This window comes from Notolepis coatsorum, assembly GCF_963971535.1.
Source record: "Notolepis coatsorum genome assembly, chromosome: 1".
Classification (NCBI taxonomy): Eukaryota; Metazoa; Chordata; class Actinopteri; order Aulopiformes; family Paralepididae; genus Notolepis; species Notolepis coatsorum.
Genome location: NC_140165.1, coordinates 185,439,475 through 185,455,591, shown reverse-complemented (window position 1 = coordinate 185,455,591; position 16,117 = coordinate 185,439,475). Strand labels below are relative to the sequence as shown.

Here is a 16,117-nt window from a genome sequence, read left to right as displayed (position 1 = left end):
TGTGTGTGTCTGTGTCTGTGTGTGAAATCACGCAGGCACACACACACGAGTCCTGTAAATCAAATGCAACGTGTTCCAAACAAATAAAAACACTTCGGAAAAACACATGTAATATAAGTTATTCAAATCAGGAGAACAAGGGATAGACTCTCTTAATGGATTTGCACTGATATTGCCCAGTTGTGGAAAGTGGAAAAGGGTCCTCAGGGATATAGCTGACCATACTATTATCTGCAGGGGTCCTCAGGGATATAGCTGACCATACTATTATCTGCAGGGGTCCTCAGGGATATAGCTGACCATACTATTATCTGCAGGGGTCCTCAGGGATATAGCTGACCATACTATTATCTGCAGGGGTGTAAAAAGTCAAAGTAAAAACCTTTTTTTATTATCTATAAGAATCAGTGTTGACTGCAGCCAAAGAGAACATTTCATGGAGATAGGGCCATGGGTGCTCGTCTTGTCTGTCCACGCCGACCGTTTCGTCCTCTTCATCACTCGTACTATCGTCTGTGGCCATCTTCTGTAGCTTGTCACTCTGACTGTCTATTCTTCTGATAGCAGGTGTTTATTCAAAGATCCCCGCTTTCTAGTCTTGCACAAGGACCAATCAGCATGGGTATGGGCGAGTTAATTTTCCATTGATGGGGATTTGATTGGCTGTTTTTAAATAAAGTGAGGCCGCAGGATTAATAAATTAATAACGCTAACGTTAGTTCGGCCAGAGAAACGAATTCAAATAGTTGGACCTGCGAGATTTGTACTTTGTACTTTGTAGGTCTGCATTTTAAATGTAAGGAGTACAAATTATGTTTTTTTTCTCTGAAATGTAATAGAGTAAAAGTACAAGTATACAAACCTAATAATACTTGAGTAAAGTACAAATCCCCAAAACCAGTACTTAAGTATTGTAATGAAGTACAATTACTCAAGTACTTTACATCCCTGATTATCTGATTTAACCAGGATTATGAAAAAGTCTGATGGTGTTGGATTCGATTAGATTAAAATGTATTGTCATTATACAGCACAAGTACAGTACAACAAAATAAGTTTGGCAACCAACCAGAGTGATAATATAACGGTAAAGTGCAGTAGTATACAATGTACAGGTGATTAAACTGGGTATAAAATATATGAATTAGTACTACTGAGTATAGTGCTAATGAGATGTATGTATAGAGTTGTAGTATTAATATGTACAGTGATACAGGTATAAAGACACTATGGTAGTAGTCATACTGGCCGTCAGCGTAACTAGTAAGAGTAGGTAAGGGATATGTACAGATATAGATATAGTATCTACATATATGTAAAACGGATATGCAGGTATGTACAGACAGATGTGGATATATATATATATACGGTAAGAATGTTATATGCAGGTGTATAAGTAGGTATATTGAAGGATTGTATGCATGTATATTCAGACAGATATATATATATATATATATATATATATATGAGTCACTATTAGTGACAGACTCTGGGGTGTTACGAGCTGTCACCAGATTGGAATTAACAAAACACACACGGCACAAGGTAGAAGCATGTTTAACAGCAGTTTTATTACTGTTTAGGGGGAAAGGAGAGGTTAGGGAAATCTTCAGACAGTCTGTTATACAAGAGAATCGCCTTGGTCGGTTAGCGGGGTCCGGTACACATAGAGTGGTTCTCATATGGGCGGGGGCTGATCCGGGAGAAGAGACGTCAGACAAGCAGGGGTCGATACACATGCGGGTTCTCCGACCATCGGTTACAGCACACAGCAGAGTCCTCCTTCCAAAAGCAGATAAACAGCGCATTGGTCACTGCCACAATATATATATATATATATATATATATATATATATATATATATATATATATATATATATATATATATATATATATATATATATATGCTGTAAATATATATATATAAATGTATATATATACGGTATATACAGCACTATTGTACATGCTATCATACAGAGTTATATGGGTAAATGTCAGGATCCTAGGCCCGGTCCTGGCTGGACTGGGCAGGATGGTAACACTGGGCAGTACACTCCACCTAACTTTGGGCAATGCCCTCTATCTGACATTGGCCCTCGGCCTGACATTGGTCTACCACCCTCTAGTGGTCACAAACAATCGATACACGCTGTAATGATAAATATCCTTAACAGTATGCTGTCATTACATTGTTTGTTGTTGATATTACAATTGTTAGCTGTTTAGGTTTCTCTATGTTTGTATTTCTGATTATGTGTGTTATTTAGCCTAGTTCTTGTTCCTTTGTGTTGTATTAGTTCTTATGCCTTCTCCCCCCAGCTGTCGTCCATTACTAATTAACGTTAATTAGGAGCTGTATTTATTGCCTGTGGTTGCTGAGATGTTTGTCACGCTGTAATGATAAATATCCTTAACAGTATGCTGTCATTACATTGTTTGTTGTTGATATTACAATTGTTAGCTGTTTAGGTTTCTCTATCTTTGTATTTCTGATTATGTGTGTTATTTAGCCTAGTTCTTGTTCCTTTGTGTTGTATTAGTTCTTATGCCTTCTCCCCCCAGCTGTCGTCCATTACTAATTAACGTTAATTAGGAGCTGTATTTATTGCCTGTGGTTGCTGAGATGTTTGTGGCGACATTCCTCCAGTTACCCCCTGTTCCTCCACGTCGTGTCGCACCGTTCTCCCTCTAGTAAGTCTTAGTGTTTGTTGTTTTGTATTGTGAAGTCTGTTATTTAGTTTCTGTATTTTCCCTGTATTGCACTGGATTCTACAGTAAACACCCTTCTCCAAGCTTCACTCCTCGCCTCTGCCTCCTCCATTCTTTCCCTTTCTGTATTATTGCATTCTACCTAACCCCATCGTGACAGAATGTCGCCACCAACATTAACGAATGCAGCAGGAAGGGCGAGCGATACCATCACCGTTGTCCTGGCCCTGATGGCCGGTGACATGAAGGGTTACTCACTGGCCAAATGGGGGTTCCTACTCCGGAAGATCGACCAGGTCGCCACTGAGAACCCGACACTGCAGACGGCGATGTGGGAGATGGCTGAACATGTTGCTGTCCTCATGGAGAAGCATAAGCCGAAGGCTGGGGTAGCTAGCCTGCCGACTGTTCTCAGGCTTACGGTCAGCCTAGATCCTCCCACAGCCGCTGAGATTGCTCGGATGTCCATCGCCGGTCGGACGTCCACAGCTAACCTAGCTCCGCCGGTTAGCTTCGTGCCAATAGCTAACCGGTCGTCTCCAGTTAGCACAGCTCCGCCTGTTAGCTCCGCCACTATAGATGGCCAGACGTCCCCAGTTGGTACAGCTCTACCCGTTAGCTCCGCTCATACAGCTAACCAGACGTCCACAGCTAACATAGCTCCGCCGGTTAGCTTAGTGTCAAGAGCTAACCAGCCACTCCCAGCTAACCTAGCTCCGCCCGTTAGCTTCGTTTCAATAGCTAACCGGCCGTTTCAAGCTAGCACAGTCTCCACTGCCAGACTAGGCTCCAGGTTCAGGGTGAGCCTAGTATCTGAGACAGACCAGATGTCTCCAGCTAGCACAGTCTCCACTGCCAGACTAGGCTCCAGGTTCAGGGTGAGCCTAGTACCGGAGACGGACCAGATGTCCCAAGCTAGCCAGGCATCCCCAGCTAACATAGCTCCGCCGGTTAGCTTTGTGTCAATAGCTAACCAGCCACTCCCAGCTAACCTAGCTCCGCCCGTTAGCTTCGTGTCAATAGCTAACCAGCCACTCCCAGCTAACCTAGCTCCGCCCGTTAGCTTCGTGTCAATAGCTAACCAGCCACTCCCAGCTAACCTAGCTCCGCCCGTTAGCTTCGTGTCAATAGCTAACCAGCCACTCCCAGCTAACCTAGCTCCGCCTGTTAGCCCCGCTACAGTAGCTAACCAGACGCCCACTGCCAACCTAGGCTCCAGGTTCAGGGTGAGCCTGGTAGCTGAGACGGACCAGATGTCCCAAGCTAGTCAGGTCTCTGCAGCTAGCAGGCCTAGGAGGGCTATTAGGACAGGAGCTGCTAGGCTCTCCCCGACTGTTAGCTTAGCCTCGGCAGCTAGCCAGGCATTCTCAGCTAGCCCAGTTCCCACAGTGAGTCCAGGGCCCACAGTTAGCCTAGCCCCCGAGGCTAGTATGGCTAGTAAGGCCTCCACAGCTGGTCCAGCTTCCACGCCCAGTCCAGCATCTGCTCTGGGTCCTGGCTCCTCATCCCCGGATCCTACACCACGCCTCGCCGCCGAGGCCGATCCGGTCTCCACGCCCTGCCCGGCCTCTCCACCGGTTCCGGCTGCCATGCCGGCTCCCGGCTCCTCGACGGATCCTGGCTCCTCATCTCTGGATCCTACACCACGCCTCGCCGCCGAGACCGATCCGGTCTCCACGCCCTGCCCGGCCCCTACACCTGGTCCGGCTGCCGTGCCGGCTCCCGGCTCTACGACGGATCCTGGCTCCCCGTCTGGTCCAGCTCTGCGCCGTGATCAGCGTCCTGGTCCTCGCCGGGGTCCTCGCCGGGGTCTTCGCCGTGGTCTTCGCCGTGGTCTGCGTGGGATACTGCTCCAGGGGTCGTCGCCGCCGCACCTCCGGTCCGGCTCTCCTGAACCGGTCCCGAGTCCGGCGGCTGGAGGGTCTCTCGCCCGGGATCCTGCTCCAGGGTCCAGCTCCCCTTCCCGGGTTTCTACACCTGTACCCACCCCCCCTCGTCGGGCCTCTCTTCCCAGGTCCAGCCCTCCTCGTCGGGCCTCGGTGCCCGTCCCCACTCCCCCTCGCCGGGCCTCGGTTCTCAGGTTCTGCCCCCCTCCCCGGGTCTCGGTGCCCATCCCCACCCCCCCTCGTCGGACCTCTGTTCCCAGGTCCAGTCCTCCTCCCCGGGCCTCTGTTCCCGTCCCCACCCCCCCTCTCCGGGCATCTGCGCCCGTTTTCTACCCCCCCTGGCTGCTATGCCCCTCCTGGGTTTTTCGTTCAGCCTCCTGGTCCCTCTTCTTCGGGTCCTCTCCCTGGGTCCTCTCCGGGGTTCCGGCTTCCTCCCTCACCTGCTTATGGACGTTGTTTTCGGGTGTCTGGAAGCCACCCGTTGAGGGGAGGGTACTGTCAGGATCCTAGGCCCGGTCCTGGCTGGACTGGGCAGGATGGTAACACTGGGCAGTACACTCCACCTAACTTTGGGCAATGCCCTCTATCTGACATTGGCCCTCGGCCTGACATTGGTCTACCACCCTCTAGTGGTCACAAACAATCGATACACGCTGTAATGATAAATATCCTTAACAGTATGCTGTCATTACATTGTTTGTTGTTGATATTACAATTGTTAGCTGTTTAGGTTTCTCTATGTTTGTATTTCTGATTATGTGTGTTATTTAGCCTAGTTCTTGTTCCTTTGTGTTGTATTAGTTATATTTCGTATTGCATCGCGTCCCGCTCTGAGCCTTACGAGATACTCCTATCTCCTGTGATACCTAATGTATCTCCCACGAATAAAAACACATGCACCCCACCTGTATGGGGCCCCGCCCCTTATGGTGGCACCGCCCATATAACCATGACCCTGGTCATGAAACACCCTTCCTCTATTTTCGTCCCAGCGTATTGGATGCGTGCACCATACGAGCTAGCGGAATGAAAAGATTAAGGAAGATTAATAATGTTGGAAGCTTACCGGAGGTTGCTGGCCCCTGGCATCTTCGACGCATGTTTTCGGCGACACGACGGGCCTGTGATGTTCCTCGTTTGATGACTGCACATCGAGGTTCAGCTGTACAAGGCTGGCTGTCGGGCCAGCTTGTACTCAGGTAGGCCCTGTGTCTTCAGGCATGGGTATTAGTGTTAGTAATGCTGGTTTGTTTTGTTAACACAACCATGTTGTGTGTTGGCGCCGGGGGCAGGATGGTTTGGTGAACGTTCTCTGCAGGGAACGGTTTCCAAGCTGTCTTGGGCGTGCTGCTAAAACATCTAAAGCTATGCTAACATGCTATCGCTACTGCCGCATGCTATTACTACTGCTAATTGCTATGCTGTTTTAATGTCTCCGCCGTGAGATGTTGTCACTCTCCCGCCTCTTGCCCGGTTCATCAATGAAGGTCAGTCGGTAGCTGTTGTGGGGTTTTTGAGTTCTATTTACCTTTTTCGGGTAAATAGGTTGACAACGGGGTAGGTCGTGGCTAGGTTCCTAGCCAGGTAATTTACCTTGTGTTCCGGCGGGGTTTGTTGAACGGTGTTCCCATCTGGGTTGGCGTCGGGTAGTGGGGCTATGGGTCCAGCCGACATGATAAACATGTTGCGTGTCTGTGCACAGGCAATTGTTGCCTTGGATCCCACATTGCCTGGCGTTAGGCTGCAGTAGTATAAGGGCAGGGCCGCCTGGGAGAAATGTGAGGCCCTGTGCGTTTTTAGACGCGAGGCCCCCCATCTCCTGGGGCGGCCCTGTGTAGGGGGCTATTGTTTCGTTTTGTCACTCTGCTATGAGAAGGTCTGTCTTGCTACAGCTTTCTCTCCTCTCAAACCATTCATACTGACGGTCAATCGGTATACTGGGGGAGTAGTGCGGGGGGGGGCTTTGTTTACCTTTTTTGGTAAATGGGCTAAACTAGGGCTGGTGTTCTGTTGTGAATATTTTGAATGAAGACGGGTCTGGTCCGTCTCCCCTTAACTTTGTGTGTATGGGTTTGCTCATTCTACAGTTTTTGTGGTTTAGCTCTTTTATTCATTTAACCTTTTCATGGTGCACACCACAGTGGAGGGTGCTGTTTGCAATCACCACTGGTGCTCCATGTTAACGTCAGTCCTTTGTTTTTGATATATTGAAACAATGCCCCGCCCGGCCGACACCTTGGGTGGGTCGGCCTGGCGAGTGGCTGGTGGGCTGTTAAGGCTTGTACCGCCACGGTATGGAATTGGCAACGATTAGAACTGTGTTCGAATTGGTGTTTTTTCTATTAAAAAAAAAAAAATGGTGTCTGGTGGAGGGGCCTTGGGGCCAGCCGACGTCGACACATCGCGCGAGGTTGTTGACGTTATTAGCTTTGACCCAGCCGCAAGCTATAACCGCTCAGGGTTCCCTTCTCCGCAGGGGATTTTGGTCTTCTGCTGGAGCGCGGGCGGTATTGTCCTAGGCCCTACACCGCCTCACACCGCGCAGCCAGAAGAAGAGAGAGCACGGCCTCGTCAGCGGCGATGACGGGGCCCTCGACAGGCGGCCATGTTTTTCCCCCGCCAGAGGTATCCTGGGCGTTGATTCGACAGGTGTCCACAAGGCCGACAGCCTTGGCGGCCGAGGGATCGGCCATGTAGGATGGGTTCGGCTTGAACAAACAAGCCGTCACCGTCCTGCCGCGAGCAGCCCGCTCTCCGATCACTCCCTTCCCCAACACCAGCGGAAGAAGTGGGCTCTAAAAAAGTATGATTGTTTCCTTTGGCTGCGGGCCGCGTGCCTTCGTTGATGCGCGGGCGGCCCCCCTTTTCGCTTCTCATGGGGACAGGGGCTGACACCCAGTTGATGGCTGAGCCTGGGTCTGTCCGTGAGAATGTTGTGCTGTCAAGCGGCTCCCACACCTTGAACTGTGTTGGTTGAGCCTGGTGTTACGTCTGTCAACTTAAGTGTTGTCAGCAGGGGGGCTCGAAACCTTTTGAGGCACACAGTGCGGGCTTCCCCGGCCTCGCCTTCGCCAGGCCAGGTATCATGTTGGTGCTCCCACTCCTGAAATATTGGCAAGTGGTCACAGCTCACATGGTTTGGGGTGGTAGTAATATCACTGCAGGGCTACGGTGTGTAGGAACCCATGGGGGCCTTACACCTTGCATGTCCGGCTGCAGAACAACTCCTTCAGCATGTTCTGGAGGGGTGTTCAGTGGGGGGGCTTTTTTGATCGGAAGCCCCCCGTATCAGACAGGCCCTTTCTGTCGGGGTTCCCCCTTGGGTGCGATTGCCTCGTGGGTGGTGTCAGGGCAGGTGTTCCGACACGGAACGCGCTCCTCGCACGGTTCCAGGGTTGTCTTCGCACAGCGGGGGGACCGGGCCAACTATCTACAGTTCCTGGCGGACCTGCGCCACGTGACGGCGGGTGCGTTGGGAGTGTCGTCACATATGACTACGGCAGTACCATATGTCGAGGTAGATGGAGAGAATGGTGAGGCGGGGACTTGTGTTTACACAACCCCACCCGTTTTCAGGTTTGGTACAGACCCTGTTGTCGGGGTCTCCAGCAGGGACAGCTCTGGTCGACGAGATCCAATCTCTGTGGACGAAGCAAGCCATCGTCGTGGCGTTCTCCTCCCGGTGTTCTCTGCCCGAGAAGTCGGGAGGGAGGGGTGTAAGACCCAGGCTGGACCTGTCCCATGGGAAGGTTCAGCATTTTTTGGATCGTCTCCTACCTGTTGAACACTGTCAGGTGGGGGTCTGGTTCTCCTCCATAGACCTGTAGGATGCGTATGCGCATCCCCGATCTTCCATCCTAGGGCTTACCTACGCTTCCTTTGCAGGGTTAGCGTATGAGTACCAGAGGCTGCCGTTCGGTTTTCTCTGGCTCCCCGCATCTTCACCAAGTGCGGGGAGGCCGCACTGGGGCCTCTGCATCATCCGGGGTTACGGAGTGTTCTGCCCTGATGACGTTCTGGTCCTTCGCGGTCAAGGTGGATCGTCAGGTCTCGTACCAGGCAGGCCTCTACCAGCCTGGGGTTGCTGTAGACTGGATGTAGAGTATTCCTCTTCCCAGTCAACGGTTGGAGGGCTATGGGCATCCATCTCAGAGCGTGTTGTCAACACGCTCGGGAGGTTCCGTCCTAGGACGGTTACGGCGCTGTCTCACGTCGCGTTTTCACCGACGCCTCCCTCGCTGGTGATGCGTCGGGCCAACGCAGTAGGGGGCAGCTGGCAAACCATGCTGCCCGGTCTGCGCTACGTTCAATGTGTTGGTGTTGAAAGCGGTCCTTCTGGTCCACAAATGGTGTTGATCAGGACGGACGATACGACGTCAGTGTCGTGTATCGACAGACAGGGAGGAGTACGCTCCCCCTGTCTGCACCAGGCGGCGGGCGGCTGGCTATGGGCGTCCTCCATCTGCACGGCCTAAGGGCTCCCCACATCCCCGGCAGGGAGAATGTGGGTGCAGGTGTACTGTCGCGGGGCGGCCCTCATCCTGACGGGTGAGGATTGTGTCTGGACATGGCCAGGCAGGTCTGGGACCGATGCCGTGCCGCCAGGGATTCTTCCCCATACATCTGTTAGGTCAGTTGTTGGGACGGGTACGTTGAGGGGCGCAGGTTCTTGATCCTGATGGTGTTACCATCTGGAATGCGCATGCTCCCTCCACTGTCGCGCTTACGCGGGCAGATGACGTATGTTCCAAGTGTGGTGTAAGGCGGGGGGCCGGGACTCAGTCTCCTGCCCCCTGGATGCTGTCCTTAGTTACCTCCAGTCTCTCCTTGATAGACTGTCGGCTTCGACGGTGAGGGTATATGCAGCAGCTATATCCTCCTATCATGAGTGGTTTGAGGGGATGTCTTGTTCAGCCACCCTCTTGTGAAGCGTTTCCTGCTTGGCGCTCGACGCGTTAAGCCGGTGCAACGCTCCTTGGCTCCGACTTGGGATCTTCAATTGGTCCTCGGTCGGTTGTCCTTGGCCCCGTTTGAGCCGCTCGAGCGGGCGCCGTTGGGACAGCTGTCCTTCAGGACCGCGTTCCTTCTGGCTGTCACTTCCGCTAAACGCGTAGGTGAGCTCTGTGCTCTCTCGGTACGTCCAGAGTGCCTGTCTTTTCGGACCGATTGCGGTGTCACTCTGCGACCTAATCCTGCTTTCGTGCCTAAGAATATCCGGAGTTCCTTCCGCTCCCGGGATATTGTGGTTCAGGCGTTTCGTCCTCCTCCTCACACTAGTGAGTTAGATGCGGGCCTTCACCTGTCATGTCCAGTCCGTGCTTGGGGATTTACCTCAGCCGTACTCAGGATTTCAGGGTTACCGACCAGCTTTTTGTCTGTTACGGTGGGGCTCGTGCTGGTAAGGCACTGTCGGAGCAGCGCCTGTCCCATTGGTTGTGCGAGGGTGTTACCCTCTGCTACACGTTGGCTGGGCAGGATCCCCCTGGGGGCGTCAGGGCGCACTCCACTCGTGGGGTGGCTGCCTCTGCCGCTCTCCTGGGTGGGGCCTCGGTGGAGGCCATCTGTGCTGCAGCTTCATGGTCCTCCCCGGGCTCCTTTGTAAGGTTTTTCCTCATGGACATGACCGGGGGTTCTGTCTCCCAGGCGGTTCTGGGGTCTGTGGCCTTTCCTGCTTCCCGTCATTTGGTCGGGTAGCAGGAGTGTATGGGGGGCCGCAGTGTGTTGAGTCACACGTGGTTCCGCCTGTACGGTGTGTTCAAGGGGTTCTGGCTCCCTCTTGTTCGCATTCAGGTGGAGTTGACTGCGCCCCCCCCTTCGTTAGGAAGGATGGGGTGACAGGGCTCCCCGCACCCCTTGATGTGGGCTTACGGGTCCTCAGGGGGTACATCTGTCGGGTCTCGCGCCCGCTCTTCCCCATTATCTCGTAAGGCTCAGAGCGGGACGCGATGCAATACGAAATATAACGATAGGTTATGTAGATAACCTAGTTATATTAGTATTGGCTAAGCGTCCCGCTCTGCGCGCCCTGAGTTCCCTCTTGAGGGATCTTTTCCTGGGACGGGTTTTTGGCGAGGAAGGGTGTTTCATGACCAGGGTCATGGTTATATGGGCGGTGCCACCATAAGGGGCGGGGCCCCATACAGGTGGGGTGCATGTGTTTTTATTCGTGGGAGATACATTAGGTATCACAGGAGATAGGAGTATCTCGTAAGGCTCAGAGCGGGACGCTTAGCCAATACTAATATAACTAGGTTATCTACATAACCTATCGTTCTTATGCCTTCTCCCCCCAGCTGTCGTCCATTACTAATTAACGTTAATTAGGAGCTGTATTTATTGCCTGTGGTTGCTGAGATGTTTGTGGCGACATTCCTCCAGTTACCCCCTGTTCCTCCACGTCGTGTCGCACCGTTCTCCCTCTAGTACGTCTTAGTGTTTGTTGTTTTGTATTGTGAAGTCTGTTATTTAGTTTCTGTATTTTCCCTGTATTGCACTGGATTCTACAGTAAACACCCTTCTCCAAGCTTCACTCCTCGCCTCTGCCTCCTCCATTCTTTCCCTTTCTGTATTATTGCATTCTACCTAACCCCATCGTGACAGGTAAACTATAGTATGAGGTAGTTATGATTATTATTATCATGATTACTATGATTACAGTGTAGGGCAGTTGTAGACAACAGGGGAAGGGAGAGATGGAGAGAAAGACACTGAGCTGCAGGATGTCAGCAGTGAGTTAATTATCCATCAAAGCATTCAGCAGGAAGATTCCCTCCAGATGCCTAGCAGCTAGAGATAGAGAGAGGTGAGAGAAAACATGAGGGATAATGAGGACAGAACAACCGCTGCGAGGGATGGAGAAATAAACATGCTGTTTCCAGTGTGTTTTTGAAAACTTTGATTTTACATAATTCCATGAACAATACAAAAAAACGTCATGTGTCATCTTCTTGATGTTTCTCAGTGCCAGAGGTATGGAGGAACCTTGGTTTAAGGTTATGGCCTTTAATCATCAAACAGGGCTTGAACCTGTATAGTATCAAGGTGAATGTTAGGAAATGGCTCCTAGAAAATGTCCCAGAGTAACTCAGGAGACTGACAGTGGAGGGAGGCTTCCTGCTTTAGTGTATGTGATTTGTACATTTTGTACATATTTAATTAATAATGTATTTTACTTTTTTATTTTACTTTTAGCAATATACTGTAGGCTGATTATAATAATGTTTATGTAAATACTATGTGCTGCTGAGACCAAGGATCACAATGGTAATAAGTATGGATGCATATGGAAATAAGGATGCATGACTTGTTGTAACATGTACTGTATTTTAATAATTGTCAAATAAACTAAACTAAAGGAAAATGAGTGGTTAAGGTACGGGTTAGGTTTGGTTAACTCATTCAGCGCCAATAACGAATAAACTCGTTATTGGCCGCCAAGCGTTGAGTGCCAATAACGAGTAAACTCGTTTTTAGATTGTTTGATCTTTTTTCTTTGATCCCCATTCTACACAGTCCCCCGGAGCCTCCTGGCATAACGTTGGAATTTCAATGACGATCGAAATCCGCCAGGTGGCAATATTGCCTACCTTATGAACATGGGCCAGCTATTAGTGTGTTATTAGTGCCGGCCCCACAGCCCCCAAAACAACTAGGTACTCTTTGCGAGCAGCAGTAAGCAGAACACGTTCGAGAATCACGATCGCCTAGAGCGAACTATTGGATATTATGAAAAAGACTAAATGGATTATATGGATGATGATTATGGACGATAAGGTGCGTTTGTTGGACTAAGCACTACTGGTAAAACGTAAAACAACATTGCAATAGGCATTACAATTTTGTATCTACATCATTGCATTGACCTGTAATTAAAACAGGCAAGAATAGTTTGTCTATGAAGACAATTTGACTCACCGTGGTGATGTGATGGTGTCTTGTCTCTCACCCTGTAACGACTTCCTGGTGTTGTAATCACATTAAAGTACAAGGAAAATACTTTCTCCATGTATGTGCGTTACAAAGGCAACAGGCTGTCAATGTGACAGTTACAAAAAAGAAAACAATTGTGCTACCATAGCAACTGATCAGTGTAAAGCTATTGATCTTTTTGAGGGCCACCGTGACCTAAGTAATGTTTCTCAAATCAATGCTAACAAGAAATGTGAGAACCATGCAGCTCTTCAAGATTGATCTGCAGATTTTTTGTTGTGTGTGTGTGTGTGTGTGTGTGTGTGTGTGTGTGTGTGTGTGTGTGTGTGTGTGTGTGTGTGTGTGTGTGTGTGTGTGTGCTGGCGACGTGTGTAGGTACAGGACAGTGCTGGGGGACGCTGTGCACACGGACACCCTTTTCTCCAGCTGTTCCTTGCGTGGCCTGGAGGAGTCGCTGTTCTGTTGCAACACTCCGCCGAGAGGAACTGCACCACCAGCAGGGGGCGACAGCGATGACAACAGCAACAGCTCAGGTGCCTGGGAGGCGTACTGGGAACGCAACGAACCGCTGAGGGATGTGGATGAAGTGGCTATCCCCGTGCTCAGTGTGTGTGCTCAGGACGACTCCGTCCGAGGGGACCCCGAGTCCACCATACCCCTGGAGCTCTTTGAGACTAATCCCCACTTCTTCCTCCTGCTCACTGACCATGGTGGTCACTGTGGCTTCTCCAGCCGGCCTGAAGGGGGGCCCGTCGGCTCTGCGTCTAGTGTCGGCGGTGACATCACAGCCCCTGGGACCAGCTGGAGCCACAGGGCTCTGCTGGAGTTCTTCAGAGCCACTACGGACTTCTTTGCAGCGGAGGACAGGGCCAAGCAGCTGGCGGCGAGGAGGAGGGGGCTGGGGGGAGGAGGAGGGGGCTGGGGGGAGGAGGGGGCTGGGGGGAGGAGGAGGGGGCTGGGGGGAGGAGCAAAGGGCAGGGCATTCCGCCACCGCAGCGTAAGCACATGTAAGAAGGTTCCAGCGTGCTCCCATAACATCCACACCATCTATAACTGGCAGAGGTCCTACACACGATGAGTGATATGGATGGATGTTAAAGGGATAGTTTAGATTTTTACCTTAAGTGGTATGAACATTTGCTGGTAATGTGTTTAACGGGTGAGGCTGCGTAATGTAGAGGTCTAAGCACTCGCCCACCACCGTAGAGACCAGGGGTTCAATTCCCGGCAGCGGTACCTCCGGCTTAGTCAGTTGTCCATACGACCACAATTGGCTGTGTTTGTGAGTGTGAAGCCAGTGGGGTATGAGTTCTTGCCATTGCAACAGTGACTCCTACAGGGAGGGGATCTGGGACAGCATAACGCATGAACCTCCACACACGCTATGCTCTCCCAGTGAAACTCCTAGCTGTCAGTTGAAAAGAAGCGGCTGGCGACTCCACATGTATCGGAGGAGGGGTGTGGTAGTCTACACTCTCCCCAGACTGACCATAGGGTAGTGCAACGAAAAAAGGTGCTTGATTCATAACCTTTAGCTCACTCACTGAGTCCCTGGTCGGAGTTCTGGCCGGGTCGAACCAGGAAGTTTCGGACAGGCAGCAAATGGGGTCTCAAAACAAAACAGTGTTAATCCTAGTCTACGTGCGTAATGAATGAACAGTAGGCTTATATTATTCTAATGACTTGTTTTATTAGGAGATCACAGATACTGCGCTGCCCTATAGTACGGTAGTACAGTACGTACAGTACACATCTTAGCGTGACATCTCCACAGAGTCGGGCGTGAGCGCATTGGACTCTGCACGGCATGTCCGCAATCGTTTCAGGTTTCAGGTTTCAAGCTTACCACGGCCTACACATTTTCTACATTTCTCATGGCAGTTTACTACATTTAATGCAGGTCGATGTCAACCAACAAGCCTTTTGTGAGACACCGGTGCGCAACGACTCTGTGGAGTCTGTCCGCTCACGCCCGACTCTGCACGCTAAGATGTGTACTGTACTGTACTGTACGTCAGTGCAGTATCTGTGATCTCCTAATAAAACAAGTCATTAGAATAATATAAGCCTACTGCGTTCATTCATTACGCACGTAGACTATACAGTATGCACGCGCGTGTGTGTGTGCGCGCTGCGGCAGGTGTTGGCTCCAGTGGCCAGCATGCCTCTTCTGTGCCTCGCGATCCTCTTTTTGGAATCCGATTTGAGGTCTACCCATTTCTTTTAAATGTCTGCCACTGTGCGCCCCTCTCCTGACACCGCATTAACCTCTCCCGTTACCGCGTCCCATGCCAGCCCTGTACCCTGTGCTGACGCTACTAAATAATATCACTTTCCTCCTTTCCACTCCCAGCAGGAGTACCTCCTCCAACTCTGCATTGCTGTAGTTAGCTCTGCGTTTTCCTGCAGGTGCGCCTCTAACTCTAACTCTCTATCGCTCTCATAATTTTGGGGATTTCATTTGCACACGGCTCTGTTGGCTGGCTTTATAAGGAGCTGCCGGTGGCGTGTCTGTATGCAAATTAGGTAAACGTTAACAAGCGTTCAAGTTTGTCAATGACGTATCTCATTATGGGCATCGCAGCTGTGATCATTTTGGCCACTTAACACTTTCAGAGCCTTTGATTAACCTTGATTTAAAAACGCCTAATCTATGTTTTAAATTATGGCTATGTGTCTAATCTGCCTGTCGCTTATCAATGACTCGTTTGCAGTCAACATTGTCGAAGCGGATTGTTTTTTTATCGGTTCATTTTCGTTTTATAGCATTTTGAAAAGCCCTCGTTTTCAAGGAAAATATAAAGATTCCATGATAAAAGACATTTACTGGAATATTCTAGAATACACAAAAACGTTGTCATTTTTCGGCCTATTTATGAATAGTTTTCAAATAAACGCTAGATTATCAATAGTATATGTGTACGTATGCACGCTATAGACGCGAGCTGAAAAATCTATTCTCTTATTTCCTCATCAGCGATCGCGCACACACAGGCACATCACACATAGGGCAAACGCTGAGATCTCAGCGAATACAACTCTGATTATCCCAAGACTGGTAAAATAGATTCCTTACCTCAGATCTGATCCAATTCCTGATCGCCATTCCAAATATCGATCACGCTTATTGATTGATTATTGGCTGCTGTGAATATATATTCCAGGCTGATTCCCGTCCCGCGAGCAGATCCCTCTTGAGCAGACTGCTCGCCAGCACAAGGAGCGAGTTGGCTCCCCCCCCCCCAGAGATCTACAGATCCCAGGTCAGTCTAAGCGACTGACCTGCAGTTACACAGGGATAGACGATAGGGGGCGCTTTTTTCCAATCTGAGCTCCTGTAGGGGCTGGTGTACCAACGGGAGACTCGGTTGATGAAATATGAATTCAGATCACTAATAAAAGAATAAAACGATATTTGTCGTCGTGGGCATTCAACGGACGGGCTGATAAAACGAGATATGTCGCACTGAAAGGGTTAAGACAGCCTCTCCACGTGTTGGTGAATCCGGGTGTAATTGTTGTCAGCTTTCTCTTATGACCTTCCAAAGTGGTAGTTGTAAGATAAACCTTATGGCAATGTTGGTGAATGAGAC

At 50.3% G+C, this 16,117-nt stretch overlaps 1 protein-coding gene across 1 annotated transcript in view; it reads left to right on the top strand.

The window, feature by feature from the left end:
* abhd15a (abhydrolase domain containing 15a) overlaps nt 1–13,602 on the top strand; it is a gene marked incomplete at both ends in the record, with an annotated part of 167,086 nt that extends 153,484 nt beyond the window's left edge. The window contains one exon of the mRNA XM_084325917.1: nt 12,900–13,602. Within this exon, the coding sequence (XP_084182043.1) occupies nt 12,900–13,602 (703 nt within the window). The remainder of the gene's footprint in view (nt 1–12,899) is intronic.
* Nucleotides 13,603–16,117: the final 2,515 nt, after the last annotated feature.